At 42.0% G+C, this 20,053-nt stretch overlaps 1 protein-coding gene across 1 annotated transcript in view; it reads right to left on the reverse strand.

Annotated features, from left to right (window-relative positions):
• Positions 1-6,908: 6,908 nt before the first annotated feature.
• Positions 6,909-20,053, reverse strand: part of LOC103273153 (glutamate receptor 1-like) — a gene marked incomplete at its 3' end in the record, with an annotated part of 50,893 nt that continues 37,748 nt past the window's right edge. The window contains exons 2-4 of the mRNA XM_008070584.1: positions 15,507-15,746; positions 12,468-12,652; positions 6,909-6,962 (exon numbers count right to left, since the gene is read on the reverse strand). Coding sequence (XP_008068775.1) covers positions 6,909-6,962; positions 12,468-12,652; positions 15,507-15,746 — 479 coding nt within the window. The remainder of the gene's footprint in view (positions 6,963-12,467; positions 12,653-15,506; positions 15,747-20,053) is intronic.

A 20,053-nucleotide genomic window follows, 5' to 3' on the forward strand; every position in this document is an offset into this window, starting at 1 on the left:
CTTGGCATCTGGAATTTATGCTTCTGTTCACCCACTCTCCTGTTCCTTCCAGAGGCTCTCCACAGTGTCAGCTCTGGGGATCACAAAGTGACTGTCACAGGAGAGTAAGGTGAAACCAGGGGGAGGCTGTGTGGGAGGGAGAAGAGGAAACTGGAATGAGCCCCATCGCAAGGAGAGAGAGGGAGGGAGGAAGGGGGAGCCTGTGAGTCTGTCTCTGCCTCTGTCTTTTACACATGTGCGCGCGGGCGCACACACACACACCCACCCACACACACACACACACACACACACACAGAGAGAGAGAGAGAGAGAGAGAGAGAGAGAGAGAGAGAGAAAGGTATATAGGCATGTTGTGAAAATAAAGAAAAAGGCAGCAGTCAGGAAAAAGAAGCAAGAAAGAAGGAGCAAACGATTGCACCAAGCCTGGCTCTGCTATTTAACTTCAGGGGGACCTCAGACCGATCCTTTTCCTTCTTGAGGCCTGAAGGGTCCATTTTGTGAACTGAGGGGCTGGTGAGACAAGCCCTCAGGGGTCCTTCAGCTGTCACTCTCCTGGATTCTTCAAACCAGGAAGAGTGCACACTCTTCACATGAATGACTGCTGGCCATGTGGATGTGGTGTCACAAGCCTTCCCAGTAACCACGACATTTGAGGCCTCCCTAGCCCCTCATCCCTACACTCTGACATTGCAGGTGGCTATTGATGGGACTGGCATTACTGTCATAGGCTGTGATTTTTCCTTGGCATTCAATTTTTTGTGTGTGTGACAGGGTCTTGCTCTGTTACTCAGGTTGGAGTTCACTGGCATGATCATAGCCCACTACTGCCTTGAACTCCTGGGCTCAAGCAATCCTCCTGCCTCAGCCTTCTGTGTAGCTGGGACCACAGGCGCACACTACTAGGCCAGACTAATTGTTTTTGGTAGAGACAAAGTCTTGCTATGGTCTTGAACTCCTGGTCTCAAGTGATCACTGATCCTCCCACTTCAGCCTCCCAAAGTGCTGTGATTACAGGTATAGCCGGTGCACCCGGCTTTTACTATTCTTTTTAGAACTTAAATAATATTCAATCTAACTGGAAGACAAGGCTACATTGCTTCCAGGACAAAGTTAAGTCTTATGCTTCTTAGTGTTCCTCACACGAGCCCAGTGCAGTGTGAGACACACGGATATGTTTGGTCCGTGTTTGGTGGTTGTCTGGTCAACTATAAGAGCCTCATCCTATAAGAAGGTGCTGGGGGACAGAAAGTTATCCTGGCTGGAGGAGCAAACACAGGAGGGCAAGCAGGGTAGCGTTTTCAAATAATCAGAGGCTGTCTTGTAAGAGCCAGAGGGCAGGTAGAGCCAGAAGTGATGACAGGGTGACACTGGTTGAACAGCATACAGGCTGTGCCCTGGTCAAGGAAGACTGTGGAACCTGTCAGAGCCCTTTGAGAAGATAAAGGGTTGCCTCAGAGGTATGGCTTTCCCATCACTAGGTATTACTCAAAAAGGAACCAGATGAATGGGCTTCTATTAGGGATGTCATGGAGGGGATTCTGGCCCTGGAGGGGAAGTGAGCTAGCAGCCCTTGTGGGCCCAGCTCTAGCACCTCATTTGCATATTCATAACTGGATTCAGATTCCTGCTCTCTCCGCTTCTTCTAGCACAGACACGAGGATTTTGCCTTGAAGTGCATGTGATATGTGAGTGCAAACATTGTTTTTTAAGAAGACATTTCACTCACTCATTCATTCAGTGGCTTTTTAAAGAACACCTGTTACATGCAACTCACTGTGCCAGGCACTGGGAAATTCAACAGCGAACAAGGCAGACACAATCCTTCCTCTAGGTGCTTATAGTTAGATAGGGAGGAGACATTACATAATAGTGAGTCAGTTTCTAATCTCAGTAACGGTAAGTGAAACACACCTGGGGCTTTGGCACCATACAACCGGTAGGTAGACGGTCTGGGAGAGGGTTGAGGGACTTCAAAGATAAGATCTTATATAAACATATTACTTCTCCACTAATTATAATGGTCATGATGACAACAACAATGTTGATGATTATGGTGGTAATTAACAATGGTTACTGAGTGCTTCTGTGGGGCCATGCATTACTCTAAGCACTTTATATAAATTATCTCAATTAATTTTCATAACACCCCATGAGGAGGTAGATAATATCATTATTCCTTTTTTAGAGAGGAGGCAATGGAAGCTCAGAGAGGGTAGGTAATTAGACTAATGTCACACAGCTAATAAGCAGAAAGCCAGAATTCAAACCCAGAGCCACCCTTCTCAACTGCTCCACCACCTGCCTAACCAGAGGATGCAGAACTTAATGCGACTCTGCGTGGCGTAGGACAACAGGAAGAGAGACGCAGAGGAGAATGAATGAGCTCAGCCCCACAGAAGGAGTAGGCAGATTTCCTACCATACGGTAGCAGGGAGACTAAAGAGCAATTTCTTCTCGGGCCTGACCCAGCAGAGGGGCAGCAGCATGGAGCCAGGGGCTTGGACAAACTACCACATGGACCAGAACTTCCAACTCCAACATTCCTCAGGAGTCCGTCTGCGACAGACTGCCCTGGTTCCCCAGTCAGGTCTGGGGTGACCTGACTCCACCATCTCTCCCTCAGCTCCTGTCACACTAGAAATTATAATTTTTTAAAAATTCCATTGGGCGGCAGTGGCTCATGCCTATAATCCCAGCACTTTGGGTGGATGAGACACGCAAGAATTGCTTGAGCCTAGGAGTGGGAGACCAGTCTGGGCAATATAGTGAGACCCCGATTCTGAAAAAAATTTAATAAAAAATATCAACTGGGGGTGGCAATACACGCCTGTAGTCTTAGCTACTCAGGAGGCTGAGGAGGGAGGATCATTTGAGCCCAGAATTTCGAGGTGAGCTGTGATCATGCCACTGTACTCCAGCCAGGACAATTGAGTGAGACTCTATCTCTAGAAATAGAAAGTAAAAAAAAAAAAAAAGAATATTCTATCAATGTATTATGGAAGAGATATCCAATAAGAGTTTGAGACTTTGGGATCCCATGGCTCTGGAGGGGACCTCCCCCCCTACTCCATTACTTGTATCTAATTATCAATACAATAATCTGCCCTTTTGGTCCATGGTTCAGGTTCTTGTACCTGCAAACACAATGGCAGGGAAGCATTTTCTTATTAGTGCTGTGTTTCCCAAGCTGGCTCTGCAGACACACTACAGGGGTCCACAGGCCCTCTGTTTTGAGAAATACTCTTTTGGTCTAAGATTAGCTGCTGGTGGGTCACAAAGAGCTGTAACTCTGGAGAGCTGTGGCTGGCAGATGTCTGCCTTACCCACAGGAAGGGAATGTGGAGTCAGTGCTGGGGTTTGGAGGAGTAGCAATGGCCAGACTGGAGGACTTGGTTCTCTGGAGGGTTCCAGGGTTCAGAAGCATCTCTAAGAAATAGTGCCACAACCTTCTAACTGCTGCATGGTTCAAGTTCACTTTATGGACATACCAATGCTATGGAAATATATATCCCTATCTATCTCATCAAATATACATAAAATATGAGCACATATGCAAGCATATATATATATATGCTTATATACATACACACAATATGTGAATATGTACAGATGGGTGAATTTAATATGTGAAGCAAGAATTCTCCACCTGTGCAGAACACTTTTAACTTTTCAAAGCATGGTGACATTTGGCAACATATCTGGTCTCCCCAGTGACACACTATGAGTGGGTAGAGAAGAAACTTATCCTCAGTCGACAGATGAGGAAACTGAGGCTGGAGAGTTGCCCAAGAACACAAAGATAGCTAAGGGCGGTGTCTGGACAAAAAACCATGTTTTTATGACTCCCTGTTCATAAGCCCTCCTCTTTTGACCTACAATTTCCTCCTCTCCTCTTTTCCAGCAGCCCTTCAAAGGTGACTATTTGAACCCCCAAAGCATCCCTCCAAAGTGATCTGCTGAAAGAATGCTGCTGGCTACTTTGAAGCTTATGCATTCTGACAGGGACAGAAAGAACTGCAAAATAAAAGTATAGCTCCTTCCTTTTGTTACAAACTTCAAAGCCTTCCTTGGTCCCTAACTCTATAATTATACCCTAATCACAAACACTTTGAAGGAGGGGGTCAGTTCCAAGAAGCAGCAGGCTAATTATGTGGCAGAATTTCTAAACATTATCATCTTATAAATTGCATTATTCCTCTGAAGGAGGAAGAAAACATACCACATACTTGACTATGTTTCAAACTGAATTAATTAGTAATTTGAAGCCTAATTATCAACTAATCTATTGGAACATGCAAGTCTTTTGTATTTGGATGGTATATGCAATTTGCATCCTATTAGCTGTCAGTTGTAAGGATTTGAGAGCTCATTAGGTCAGAAGAAGAAAAATGCAGATCAGAAGGATAGAGCAGCCCAGGAGGCTAACTTGGTGAGGCAGTGACTGAGGGGTCACTGGGCAACAGATGAAGGCTGGCGATGTAATTACCTGGGGTCTTTTAGTGGCTCCAAGGCCACTGGTATGTAATTTCTGTTTCATCCCAGAGAGGTAATTATGCTTGTCCCCACCCTTGTTCTGTGCATTCTCAAGCAGCAGGCACCCACAGGTCTCACTGAGAAATACCTAGGAGTCGTAGAAAAGACACTGGGTGCTTCCTGCTAACCTTGGGAATAGGCTTGGCTCTGGGGCTGCCTCACTGTGTGACCCTGGCCAAGTCACACCCCTTTGCTGGTTGTTTCTCTGCAAGCAAATGAGATTTAGATGGAGTAGACTTCCAAAGTCCCTTCTTGCTGTAAGGGACTCGAGGGATGTCAAGGGCTTTCCTCACTCCAAAGTAAAGGAGTACATCCTTTGGTTCTCCTAAAGACTCTGGACAGCCACCACTCATGTAAAACGCACATACCTCTGAAAAAAGTAACATATTCAGCCATTAACAGCTGGGTCTAAATTAACCAATCACCAGGCCTTTCTTATTTTCAGTTCTGACTCTGAAACATTGGGACAGTCAAAGCAAGAGAGTTTTGAAGAGAAAAGAAGGGCCAGGCCAAAACCTATCTAAGGCTGGAGATCAGGCCAGAAAGAGGGATAGAATTTACAGATTTGGTAGGATGCTCTGGTCATATTTTTAGAATCATGCACCCTGTGCCTCAGTTCTACTAATGACCTTTATTTCAGAAATAAATAGAAAATATCAATCTTTTGTTCACTTAATAGTTAATATCACACATAGGAGTACTCAACACAAAATAACATGGCTGCATGGGTTTTATGTTCAGTTAGGCAAGTTTAAAACAGAAAAATTTTTAGCTAAAAAGCTAAAAAAAAATTTTTGTTTTTGAGTTGGGGTCTTACTCTGTTGCCCAGGTTGAAGCAGAGCGGTACAATCACAGCTCACCACAGCCTTGATACAAATCTAGGAAAATTCAAAGACAGGCCAGGACAATTAGTAAACTTTGTTGAAAAAGTTATCAGGAAGAGAAGCTGACAATCGTTAAAACTGTCACCTGGCCAAATTTATTGATTAACATTTTATGGCAGATGTTGCCGCTTTGGAAAATGATTTTGGAGTTCCTCAAAATGTCAAACGGAGTGACCACATAACCCAGAAATTCCCACATCTAGGTATATAATCAAGAGAAAAACTTGTATATAAGTCTTTATAACAGCCTGATTCATAATAGCCAAAAGGTAGAAACAACCCAATGCCCATCAACCGACGAGTGGATAAGCAAAATGCGGTGTATCCATATGATGGAATATCACTTGGCAATAAAAAGGAATAAAGCATGGTATGTGATACAACAGGGGTGAACTTTCAAAACATTATGCTACATGGAAGAAGCCAGTAACAAAGGATCACACTTTTTGATTCCATGTATATAAAACACCCCAAATAAACAAATACATACAGATAGAAAGTAGATTAATGGTTGTCTAAAGCTGGGGGAGCTTGGAGGATGACAAGAAGTGACTACTCACACGTAAGGGATTTCTTGTAGAGATGATGAAACATTTTAAGATAAGATTGTGGTGATGGCTTTATAACACTGTGAATATACTAAACATCATTTAATTATATACTTTGAATGGGTGAATTGTATGCTTTGTAAATTACATCTCAATAAAGTCTTCAAAAGTGGAACTAAACACAAAATAAAATTGCATTTGGCTTTGGAAAAAACATCTGGAAGAATTAAGCTCCATGATAAAAAAGACAGATGTGCAAAACATGGCCCCCCAAAATAGACTTGACAGGAATAATGTTCACAAAAGAAAATTCATTATAGCACATGCTACTAGGTAAAATATAATATGTAAAAATATGATTTGATAAATCCAGTCTACTTTGTACTATTAAAAATGAACATTAGTACGTTAAAAAGAAGATACATTTAAAAAACAAAGTCAGCCTTGTCTATGCCATACAGAAAAGTGAATAAAAATAAATTGACATAATATTGTTCATGCCGGAAAATTGTTTCTGTTTTAAAATATGTCAGTAGCAGCATAATCATGACTTAAATGTTTGTATTTATAAACAGTTAAACTATCACTGGGGTCAAAATAGAGAGCTAAGACCAGTGGGATTGAGACATCTTATATTCATTCAAAGATGTGGATTTTTGTCCTTATTGCCAATGGGCACATCCAATTAAAGCTAAAATTGTGATGACTTGCTAAGGTCCTTCCCACCAGCATACTCTCTTCCAAGCAGGGTGAGATGAACAGTGTGGTTTAATGAGTGGGATGTAGAAGGAAAAGGTAAATTTAGTATTGCCAAGACTCAGTATTGCAGCCCTGAACTGCCCCTTCTGCCCCTTCAGTTTACACCAACCAGGGACCACAGAAGCAAGTACAGGCCCCAAACCCAGAAAGACCCCCAATTGAGAGCCCGCAGTGTTCTACTCACCAGATTTGCAAGGATGTAGTGGTAACCAATGCCATTCTTCTCCAGCTTTATAATCTACAAAACACAGTGAGATAGATGTGTAAAACTCATCAATTATACTAACAGTCAAAGCTACAACAATAACAGTAATAATTGTAACTGACATTGAGTACTTAACAGCATGCCCTAGCCCATACTAGGTGCTCAAACTACAATATCCCAACCACTCAATCATGGTGGCAGTGAGTACCCTTATTTTACAAAAGGGAAATAGACATAGAATAGTTAAATAACCTCAGGTTTATCTGTTCCGAGCCCTCACTGTACAGATGGGAAGTTGAGGCCCAAAGAAGGGAAGTGATTTGCCCAGATCTTATAATAGTCTGATGGCAGTAGCAGAAAGGGACCTGAGTCTTATGAAGCTTTTCATATGATGACTGGTTACCTGGCTATTTAGTAGCAGATACAGTACTTGAGTGGTTTTTAACATAACCTTAAGGACATAACTTGAAATGCTCACTGCACTCTTTTATCCATAAAGCCTCCCTTGTACATGGAGATTCCTCCCTAGGTGTGAATGCTGTATTTCACGGAATCCCCTCACCATCATGACAATATCTGCTGCTTGGATGGACAGATAATTAGAAGGGTGGACAGATGGTCAGATGGGTAGGTGGATGACTCCATCCCAGTTCTTGACCTTCAACTCCTCACATTAGCCATATGCAGGTGCTGCTCTTTCTTTCCCTGACTTTTGTGTCTTTTCCCCTAAGCCAGCTGGGTACTCAGACATTACTGGATCACTCAACTCAGAAGCTGGAAGGGAAGGTCAGGTTTATCTGTTCCAAACCCTCACTGTACAGATGGGAAGTTGAGGCCTAAAGCGGGGAAATGATTTGCTCAGATCCCATAATAGTCTGGTGGCAGTAGCAGACACGGACCTGGGTCTTGTGAATCTTTTCATGTGATGACTGCTTATGACTAAATACTAAGAGCCAGGGTCCGTAAACACTCTTCCATCCTGAACACAGTCTGTCCCTCATCACAGGCAGGAAAATTATTTGTGAAAAGAATCGCCTAGAGGTTTGCCTGGGCAGCCAGACACACCACCTAATAAGAAATAGTTATGACTATAGACCTTGGTCCTAGATCTAGCTCAACCTGAAAATTAACTCGATCTATTTTATTTTCTTTTAGATCATCAAATTTGGGTTAGTACACCCTGCTTGGTGCCTCTCCCTCCACACTGTTGCAAGGAGACATATTACAAATGAGAAGCACTTGGGCTTCTTCTCTAACTGAATAAAATTTCAAGGTATTAAAAACCACATTCAGACATCCACTTAATTGGATGTGTGTGCATAGTGCCTCACATTTTTTAAATGTGGGGAATAATTAAATGCAAGCACACACAAAGAATGTTCTGAAACACTGGTCAGATTGTGAAATTCCAGACTACAGATCTCAGATACTATTGGGATGATAGTTTTATGAATAATTTCTCATTACTTTCTCCTCTACTTGTTTGGTGCCCTTTTCAACAATGAGATACCTTTATCAAAAACCTATACAACTAGCCGGGCTTGGTGGCTCAGCCTGTAATCCCAGCGCTTTGGGAGGCTGAGGTGAGTGGATTGCCTGAGCCCGTGGGTTCGAGACCCGCCTGAGCAACTTGGCGAGACCTCATCTCTACAATAAATCAAAAAATTAGCCGGGCATGGTAGCACGCACCTGTAATTCCAGCTACTTGGAAGGCTGTGGCGGAAGGATTGCCGGAGCCCAGCAGGTCGAGGCTGCGGTGGCCGGGAGCGGCCACTGCACTCCAGTCTGGGTGACGGAGTGAGACTCCAACTCAAAAATAAATAAGTAAAAAACAAAACAAAACAAAACAACAACAACAAAAAACCCCTATACAACTTATGGCTGGGCACAGTGGCTCATGCCTATAACTCCAGCACTTTGAGAGGTGAAGGCAAGAGGATTGCATGTGCCTAGGGGTTCGAGACCAGCCTGGGCAACTTGGTGAGACTTCATCTCTAAAAAAAAGAAAAGAAAAAAAAAAAACCTATACAGCTTATAATAAACACAAAACAGCAAATAAAAGATATTTCAAAACTCACCACATTTGGGCAATAGAGAAATGTAGTCCTTGCAAGATGAGAGTACAGATTGAAACACAGGGAACCGCTGATAATTGATGACTTTTGACTGATAAAAATTAGCAATTTTCTATGGTCCAAACCTAATACCAACCTTCCCATCCATCTGCTCACCCACCTAGACAGTGACCTACTTTCCCTCCTTTATGATCTTCCTTTCATAAATATTTATTTACTTATTAAGTGCTTGCTATAAATGAACCTGGCTTGCAAGGCAGTGAAACATGAAACAGACATAGTGCCTGTTCTCCTGTAGGTTTCACTTTCCTGGGAGGAAATTCCTAATAAATAGGCAAAATGACACACGCACGTAGGTTACACACTAAGAAAGGTGTTACACAAGCAGGATACAATTCCACATGGGGTCCATCACCTCACAGACCTCATTCCCTCAAAGCTCACGCCCTCTGTATCACTCTTATTCACAATCTGTGCATCTGAGTAGCCTCTTTCATCCTGTCTGATTATTCATATCCTTTATGGCTGAGCTCTAATCTCAACTCCTCTGTAAAGCCTCCTCTGGTTAATCAATCCATTCAACAACAAATATTTAGTGAACATGGACTATATGCCAAGTGCTATGCTGTGTTGTTGGGGATACAGCTATGAGCAAGGGAGGCAAGGTCCCTGTGCCCTCATTGAGCTGATCTGACATTTGAGTAGGGAGCAGATGGTAAACATTCATTTCTACAATGAACAAGATTTCAGCAGGTGAGAAGGACCATGAAGACAGCAACATGGGTGATGTGATGGATGGCATCAAGGGGTCCTGCTCTACTCTTGCTTCTAACTCAAGCTGTATTCAATGACTGTGTTATAAAAATGGTGCCTTATATATTGATAAAGCATTATATTCTAATAGCCCTATTCCCTGCTCACAAACCTTCACAGACTTCCCATTGTTTACAGAGTAAACCCAAACTCTTTTGAATGGCTGCCAAGGACATTCGTGATTGTGTGTCCATCACCCTGCTATCCTCTCCAGCAGACACTCAGCATCCTCCACTAAGCCTGTGAAGCCATTCTGTGCACTTTAGCCCTTACATGCCCTCTGGGCTTCCCAACATGCCCTTCCCTCCAGCTTAAAGGCTCTTATCTAGTCAATGGCTTCCTGGAGAAATCCAGATACAGGAACTCACATACAGAAATCTTACATTCAGGAACTTTCTTAGACCCTTCATTGATTTCTTATTCTATAAGTAACTCAGACAAAATGTATTGAATACTTTCAAGGTAGTAAACTCTGTTCAAGGCATTTTGGATACTGTAGGGAAGAAAACAAAACAGAAATCCCTGGCCTCACAGAGTTTGGATTCTAGTTAGAGGGCTGGAGACAGAGGCAGCTGTTAGTATTCTATTTGGAATTTGGAGTCACTGTCTCCTTCCTCAGGTTTAGGCAGAACATTTTGTATTAGACTGAAAAGATCCCTATTACTGAGTGTTAGATAGTCCAGGATGATGCCAACGGTGTCAGAAGTTAAGTCAGAGACGAAAGTTGCAGTCTTATCACTGCCACTAACTAGCTGTCTGAGCCCAAGGCAAATCATTCAATCACTTTGTCAGTCATTCTATCTGTGAAATGCAAGCATAAGGAGTAAATCAAATGATTTGTAAGATCCTTCCAACTCTTGGGGCTTAGTTTTCAGGATAGAAGAACAGAAAAATTTAAAAATAATGTTTATATGCCACAATCTAAACTATCCATACAAACAAGTCCCTTCCTTATAAAACACAAGTTTATCCTTTGACAAAGGAGTTAGTTATAGACATCCGAGGCAGTGAAGTTGCATTTTTAGGAGATTGGGCCCAGTAGCCAGATCAAGCTAGGTGTGACTTCCTATTTTTCTCATATACTGGCTGTGAGAACTTGGACAAGTGTAATCTCTCTTTTCTTTATCTATAAAGTAGGGGAATTGTAGAAGCTGTTTTATAGATTTGATATGAGAATGAAATGGAATTATGCATGGGAAGGTTTGGGATAGTGTCTGGTATACCATAAGCACTCAAAAAACAGTAGCAAGGGCTACTGTCTGTACAATAGAACAATATAGAACAGTCCATCAGTCTACTAAGAATACCTCATTATCATTCAGTACTTTCTGCATCTCCTACCTCATCTCATTTTTTTATTAGTTCTGTGGAACAGAGGTCTTCATTCCTATTTTACAGATGAATTCATTTATACCCAGAGAGGGAAGTGACTCAAGAAGCTAGCACTAATAGTCACTATGAACAACAAAAATAGGCAAATGCTTACATGTATCACTTACTGTGAGGCAGGCTCTGTTCTAAGTGCCTTACGTGTACTGATTCTTTTAATCTTGGCAAGAGATTTCTAAAGGTGGCTATTATTACTATGCCCATTTTATAGGTCAGGAACTTGAGATGTAGAAAGATTAAAACCCTGGTCATGGGTCCCAAAACTAGTAAATACTAGAGCTGGGATTTGAACCCTAGCCAACCTGGTTCAATCTCTGCTCTCAACCATGACCCTATACTGCCTCACTTGAAAACCAGAATTCAAATATCAGAGAATTGCCACCTCAATGGAAACAAAATTTGTAGATTTCTCTTTCAAAGAGTGAAGGCTGAATCCACACTTTATAAAATAGAGCGGTTAATGCCTTAAAGAATCTTTGAATTTCAAACTCTTTTCTTGTTTTGTTGTTGAGGCCTTTGAGTGATTGCTGAGCTGGTGCTGAGACTGTCTGTGAGCATCCCAGAGGTCTTGGGGGCCATTAACAAACTTTGTCATGCTGTCAAGTACCTAAAACTACCATCTTTTAATAAATGGCACCATTCAAAAGTGAACACAAACTCTACTTCCTTGCTAGCTCATCTGAATACATGAATACAGTTGAAAAAGGCAAGAGATATGCACAAAATCCTGCTAATTCTATGGTGGACACATACTTAGGCTCCATTATTTGTACTAGTTCATAAAATTTCAGAATTAAGTGTTATGAATTATAGAAAATAAGATACAAAACATATGATCTCATCTAGTCAAGAACACTTTTTTCCTTTTTTTTTTTTTTTTTTAACAGACAGGGCCACGCTCTGTCATCTAGGCTGGAGTACAGTGATGTGATCAAAGCCCATTGGAGCCTTCGCCTCCTGGGTTCAAGTGATCCTGCTGCCTCAGTCTCCCAAGTAACTGGGACTATAGGCATGTACCACCTTGCTAAGCTAATTTTTAAATTTTTATTAGAGATGGGGTCTCCCTGTGTTGTCCAGGCTAGTCTCAATTTCATGGTCTACAGTGACCATCCTACCTTGACCTCCCAAAGTGCTGGGATTACAGGTGTTGAGCCATCATGCCTGGTCTATAACCCTATTTATAACATCCAAGGCAAAAGTGCATCCAGCTGTTTCTGAATCCTCTTCCACACCCACCCTAAGCCCTTGCTGCCTTCACTACCTGGCCCAGGATAGCATTGAGGCGCTCCGATTCACAGTCAACCACCACCAGCCGCTCCTTTTTCTTCTCCAGGTCCTGAAAGAGCATCCGGTATCCCTCCTCCGTGGTTGTCAAAATGTTGACTGCTGTCACCTGCCAGTTCTTTTCAGCAGCTGTGTCCAGGACTTTCTGCAGGACGGACAAGCCTGAAAGTGGGATGAGTAGGATAGGGAAAAGTCAGACACTCAGAATCTGCAGCTATTACCCCTTTCCTTCATGTAACCCTTGCCTTTCTACCCCCAGCCCTGCTCCTCCACCAAGCTCAGCTCCAGTTTTCTCTGGGTGTACAAGTCTGAACTCCATGATGTCACTCACTGTGTTGTTGTTCCCCAGAACACAGTAGATGGTAGAATTAGTGATAAAAAACACAATCTGAGGCTCAAATCTACCATGACTGTCTAAATAGCCCTGTGCAAGCTTATTAGTCTCCCCAAACTTTATTTCTTCAAAGGTGAAGTGGCAATGTAAATCATGCCATCGTCATGAGAATTAAATAAGAATGTCTGATATATGGCAGAGTCTGATACCTGCAAAAGTTTTGTAAATGTTAGCTGCTATTATTGGGCAATCAGTAACTGCTTACTAAATGCGCTAATCTGGCATCAAAATAGACACGTAATAACTGTTGATCAAATCTGTAAAGTTCCATATCATATCCTTAACACCTAATGTTTTGTCTCTCACACAGTAGGTGTTCTATACCTGTGTCCCAAGTTAAACTACTCTCTTCTGATTTACAGCTAAATGAGTGGAGTCCATTACTCAATACTGCTTTGTTTCTTCTTTGAGACTGAAATGGTATATCCATTTCCTATTGCTGCTATAATAAATTACCACAAACTTAGCGGCTTAAAACAACACTTCTGGAGGACAGATGCCCCTTGAGATAGGTCTCCCCAGGCTAATACCAAAGTATGTTGGCAGGATTGTGTTAGCTTCTGGAGGCTCTAAGGGCAAGTAAATTTTCTCATCTTTCTAGCCTCCAGAGTGGTCTGCATTCCTTGACATACGGTTCCTTCCAGCTTCAAGGTCAGCAATGGGAATAGTGTCTTTCTCACACTGCATTATTCTGACACTGACTCATCTGGCTCCAACTTCCACACTTTAGGACCCTTGTGATGATACTGTGTCCACCTAAGTAACCCAGGAGAATCTCCCTAGTTAAGGTCAGTTGATTAGCAACCGCAATTTCACCCGTAGCCTTGATTTTCCTTTGCCACGTAACATTGACATAGTCACAGGTTCCAGGGATGACAACATGGGCATCTTTGGGGCAGCCTTCATTATTCTGCCTATCACAGACAGTTACTTCACTCTTGCATTATTCATCAATCATGAATGTATATCATTTCTGACTTCTAGTAACACTACTGACCCCTTCTATAGTGATCAATATAGTACTTATCCTCAGGAATCATCTACAGATTGATTGTGTTATACTTTCCTATCTTTGTTTCTTTTTCAGTACAAGTTTTTTTTGTGTTTGAACCTCACATCAACTGAAAATTTACTGTGTGTCTGGCATGGCCATGCCAGATTTCTTCTCTTTAATTTATTTAATTTTGTGAGATAGGGACTATTATTATCCCTATTTTATAGATATGGAAATTGAGGCTCAGATTTAGTCACCAGTCCAAAGCCACACAGCTAGCAAATAGGAGAGTTCCAAGCTCTGAAGTCTAAAGTAGGTGGACCCCTTTTGTGAGTGCAGGTGCTTCTGCAGCCCCAGAGATGATCCCCAGCAAGCCAGGGTGCATTTTTCTGACTTTATCACTCCCAGGCCTGAAGCTTTACTATGATGCAAAGTTGTCCTGAAACAATGGTGATCCCAACCAGGTGATCCCAATGATGGCTGCTATCTGAGAGGAGGTATATCATCCACATAGTGAGAGGGAAGAAAAAAATCAAGGAAAATAGAATGTTTCTGGTTTCTCCTGTTGGCTCCTTCCCATATGAGTAACATCTGCCCTACTGCCTAAAACACCACTTTCACAAAACCACTTTTCTACTCAGGAGTCTTCTAGGACTCCCTGAGGCAAACATATCAGTGAGACACTCTTTGCCTCACCTTCTGACCCTTGCATGACCATTTATTTATTTACACCAATAATGGCTAACTTCTTACAGGATTATTTAGCGTATAATGGGAAGGCATGATAGTACAAGGCAGACAAGAGTTGGAAAAAAGGAGAGAGCTCCCAGCCAGAGGATTAGAGAATAGAGACAGTAGCATTTGAGCAGGCTGCAAAAGAGGGGAAGGATTTACATATGTGGATTGGAGAAGGGAAGTGTATTCCAGAAAACTGGACTAGCATGAACAAAGATATAGAGCAGAAAAAAGTATAGGGAGCATTTGTAAGATGTGATGTTGAATTAAAAGGTGGGAGAATTAGAAAGCCCGGAAAGGGATGGTGGTGATGATGATATCTAACATATGGAGAATTTTGAGTTTTTACTATGTTACAGGCACAGAATGTTTTGTTGACACTATATAATTCAGTCTTCCCAACACTTTTATGAGATAGAAACTGATTCTATCTTCATTGTAGAGATGTGGAAATGAAGGCATGAAAAATATTATCCCCATTATATAAGTGCTGAAACTAAGGCAGAGAGCACTTGGGCAAAGTCAAACAACTGGAGAAAAGAGAACCTGGGCTTCAAATCCAGATCTGTCTGACTCCCAAGTCTATGCTTCTAACAACCATGCTATGAGCTGTAAGCCATGCAGTTGAGACCTTTGTTCTTGAGTCTGGACTTGGGAGCCATGGAAGCTTGGTGAGCTGTAGAATGCCACAGTGCATTAAGAGGATTACTCTCTCGGAAGGTGTGTTTCCAGATTTTGAATTGAAGATTAGCCCCTGAGAAATCAGTCCATGGAAATAAAGCATTTGGATCATGTCTTCATGTGTTTAAGGAGGCAGCGAGACATCATGCTCCTTCCTGTTGGCAGTTTTCTCTCCATCCCTCAATAGTCTCCCTCCCTAACCCTTGACTTACCCCGGTCGGCATCGTAAATGTAGACAAATTTCTGCCACTTGTAATGGTCAATGATGCTGATGAGGGCATCCTGCAGTTCAGGGCGCAGCTGAAGGACAAACTGATTGGATGTGTCAACGGGAAAGCTCGGTGTAATGAAGCAGACATGGAGGGCTCCACAGAAGGAGGTCAGCATGTTGACAGTCCTACGTTCATAAAACCCAAAGATGGCATAGACTCCTTTGGAGAACTGGGAACAGACTAGAAGAGGAGAAGAAAAGAATTAATAAATAGAGGATGCTTCAAACAGGCTGTCAGCTCCAGAGTGAGTCCATCTATCCAACCCATCACCTATCCATCCATCTAGCATCTAGGCATCCACCTATCAAAGCAACCAATCCATCCATCCATCCATCCATCCATCCATCCATCCATCCATCCATCCATCCATCCACCCATCCATCCATCCATCCATCCATCCACCCATCTATCCAACTGTCCATCCATCCGATCCATCTATCCATCCCATTCACACATTCATCTGTCTAATACCTCACCCATCTGTCTAAATCAAATATTAGGTGCCTATTACATGCAGATGTTACCATGGTTTTATTAATTATAGTAGCCACGTATTTTCTTCTATTACCTCACTTTGTCTTTACAATAACCCTGTTAAGGTATAAGGAAAGGATGACTGGGTCATCTTTTAAGGGGAAAAACCAAGGCTTAGAAAGTTAATGAACATGTTCAAGGTAGCACAGCTAGAACATATTGAAGTTGGGCAGATATACTGACTCTTAATCTAGTGATCTCTCCATCACACTGTCTGTCGCTTCAAGGCAAAGCAAAAGATGCTACAGGGAAGGCTATCTTCCAGTTATTGCTGTTGATAAATGTGTAAGAAAATAAATGCTGATTTTTCCCAGCCTAGCCCTCAGCTCTCAGTGTATGTTTCTCTGCTGATATTCATTTTATGTTATACATCCTGTGGCTGATTTTCAGGCCCCCAGTGTCCCAGCCACGGTAATAGCTTAGCTGTGGGAACATCCTCACAGGATCCATTTTGTAGGATCCCAGTGCAGTTACCAGACTGATTACACTGCAGGGTAGAGTATGATGCTAATAAGACCATGATCATGGGATTAAACACCAGGTCAGCCATCTCCTAAACTTTGTTTTACTATATGGCACAGGAGGAGAGTTCATAGTTTTTGCCCCTAGTCAGGGGATCAAGCCCAAGGCCATCCTCAATACTGGAAAATTACCCTCCCAATGTGGATGGTGAGGAAAGTCAGTCATTCTCATCATAAAAACAGTATTTTAGAGTATTCTGCAGTCCTTTCAGGTGTATTAGGATATTAAGTCCTCATCACAACCCTGTGACTTAGATATTATTATTTTTTTCCTTTTAAGATAAAAATGATGATACTCTTAGACCTTCTGATCTTTTTACCATATCACCTGCTTTCATAACCCAAGTTGCCTTTGTATATGGGGGTCTCAAATTGTGATATGTAAGCACAGCCCAGATGTGTTCCATAAAACATTAGTCCCACAGGATGTTCCTTAAACAAGACAAATCTTCTTTGATCAAATAAATTTGGGAAAAGGGGCATACTCTGCCCTTGTCTTGGAGTTTCATACTGCACATTAGCTACATAATAGATTGTGAGGATTTCTGTTCAACTTTGACACAGATTTTGTCAAATCTATTTGCCCCTTGGAAACTTTTTGGTGAGTACCTTTAACATGTTATTGAAAACCCTTTGGACCTTGCTGCATTAGAGAATGCAATTACCCACTGTTACCCAGTTGTCTATTGTGAGACTCAGTTCTCCATCAGTCCCCAGAGATAATAGATTTGAAATATCATCATCTCTTAAAGATTGCAACTGAACCACGTAAGTCATTTGTCCAACCCCACTGAAAACCAGCATATTATCTACAGGAAAGCTGGCTGGTGATCACTGATCATTAACATCTGCTTATATACTTCTAGTCACTGAGTACTCACTACCTCTCAAGGTGCTCAAGTCACTGACTGACTGTTTTTTGAACCTAGAACCTCATGGAATTCCTGCTCTTAACCTATTCCACAGCTCTCTTGGTATCTGAAGGTGGTGCTCATGGCCTAGAGCTTTATGGCATTTGGTTTTCAGTGACAAAATCTATCTTCTACCCAGAAGCCACAGAGATCTTATTAAACAAACAAAACACATTATTCCCCTTTATTGTGTAAGATCTCTCAAAGTTTCCCACTACAGACAGGAAAATTCCCCTAACATCTGACAATGACACAGAGCCTGAATAGCCTGCCCCTCTGACCTCACCTACCTGACATCCTCTTCTTTTCACTTCCCACTCTAGCCACAATGGCCTTTGCTCTGTTTCTCAGGGATCCAAGTTCATTCTGTCTGGGCAACTCTGCACTAGCTGGTCACTTCCTGCCTGCAACATTCTTCCCTTATCTCTTTGCAAAGGTCATCCCATTTCAGTTGCTGTGTCTCAGCTCAAAGCTCACCTCCTTGAATGAAACTTCCTTCACCAAGTCTTCTAAATAGTGGCCCAACCTCCTTCTCTTCACCTCTCATCACTCTCTATCACATCACCCTGCCTTATTTCCCCGCACTTTTATCATTTTATCTGAACTAATATTTTTGGCTGAGTGTGGTAGCTTGTGCCTGTAATCCCAGCACTTTGGGAGGGAGGCTTGAGGCAGGAGGATCGCTTGAGGTCAGGAGTTTAAGACCAGCCTAGAAAATAAAGTGAGCCCCTATCACTACAAAAAACAAAATAAAATTAGTTGGGTATGGTGGTGTAATCCCATCTACACAAAAGGTTAAAGTGGGAGGATCACTTAAGCCTAGGAGTTTGAAGCTACAGTGAGCTGCGATCATACTACTTTACTCCTTCCTGAATGACAGAGTGACAGCCTGTTTCTAAAATTTGAATAAATAAGTAAATAAAATGAAATGATATTTCTGGGGTTTTTTTGGTATATATTTGTGGTTGCTTGAGTCAATGTAATTTCCCTGAAAATAAGGGGTCTCATTTGTGCCCTAGCAGGATGTCTGGGATAGGGTAGGTGCTTAGTAAGTATTTGATGAGTGAGTGAGTGAACAATTGAATGAATGAATGACTAGCTCTGGATGAGGGGGGTCACATGACCCACAGTATGTGCTGAGGAGGAGTTGGACCCACACTATTTTCTCTTTCACCCTAATGAGGACACTCTATCCGTCCACAGTCCATAATAGGCACTGTCTTTAAATGTCTATTGTAATTACTAGAATCAAGATTTCCATAAATATGATTTCTCTACCAGGAAGCATACATCATGTATTATTCTCCTCATGTTAAATATAGATTTGTCAAAATGTACAATCCATCTTTCAGGGTGAAATGTATATGGGGAGCACATAAACTCCATTAAAATATTATAATATGCTCTCACAGTATTTTTAGGATGTCGTCTTTCCCTGTGCTGCAAGGAAATATTATTTTGTAGGATATAAATCTTATGTTCAAGATCTATTCCCTCATGTCATCTACTTGATTTGGTCCTCTGGGGCCCTCATGGATGGACTTTAGAAGTGAAGAAATAAAGGTGGGACAAGGTGAAAGAAATGGAAGCAGGTGGACAGAACAAATTCTTAGACTCACAAGAGGCCAGGGTTTTTCCTCCTCAAATTACCTCCCTGTTTTTCCCCTCTGAAAATCTCTCTTTCTTTAAATTGAGTGCTTTATCCTCTAAGGCTATGAGGGTACATTTTCCTACTACTCCTTAACAGAACATGGTTTGGAGGTAGCCTGGCCTGGCTTTACTTGGGAGGGTCCTGGCTCTCAGAGTTGTTCAGCCTCTGACCATCAAGCTGTCTCCACATTCAGTCAAACCCAAACAATGACAGAATGATAGGGAGGGAGGGAGGGAAGTAGGGAGGGAGAGAGAGAGAGAGAGAGAGAGAGAAATGAAAAAAATATATATGATTAATAGTTTCCAGGCCTTATAACTACTCTGAACTTGTCATAATAGATACTTACTAGAAGAGATAACATGGTCCTGTAGAAAAAGTATTAGACTAGATGCCAGAAGACCTGGAGGTTTCTCTTTTTGTATTGATCACTACAGAGTTCTTGCATGGCCGTAAGTAAATCCTACAGTTTTTTGGGTCTCAGTTTTCCCGTCTGTAAAATGATGGTTTAAACTTTGTAAAATTTAACACCTCTTCAGGATCTGGCATTCTAGACTCTTGTCTGATTGATTATAACATGTTTACTGATTCAACAACACTTTCATTATTTTCTAGTCAAACCTAGCAAACTCCAGGGCACTTTTTCAAACTCAGAGGGCGGGTAAGGCTCTCTGAGTTCTTGGATTTATTGCAACAGAATCCTAGCACTATACCTAGGCGCATTTGGAGTCTTGGGTTTTATTTAAGACACAATTTTTAACCCGCCACTCAGAATTGGTTACCCAGTGGAGTAGATTAGAGGAGGCAGACAGAAAGGGAGCTAGAGATGAGACTGTATCGTTAGATATGACAAGCAGTGGGAGAGACAGGGTA

The sequence above is a fragment of the Carlito syrichta genome, unplaced genomic scaffold (genome assembly GCF_000164805.1).
Source record: "Carlito syrichta isolate Samal-C Ts95f unplaced genomic scaffold, Tarsius_syrichta-2.0.1 Scaffold313788, whole genome shotgun sequence".
Classification (NCBI taxonomy): Eukaryota; Metazoa; Chordata; class Mammalia; order Primates; family Tarsiidae; genus Carlito; species Carlito syrichta.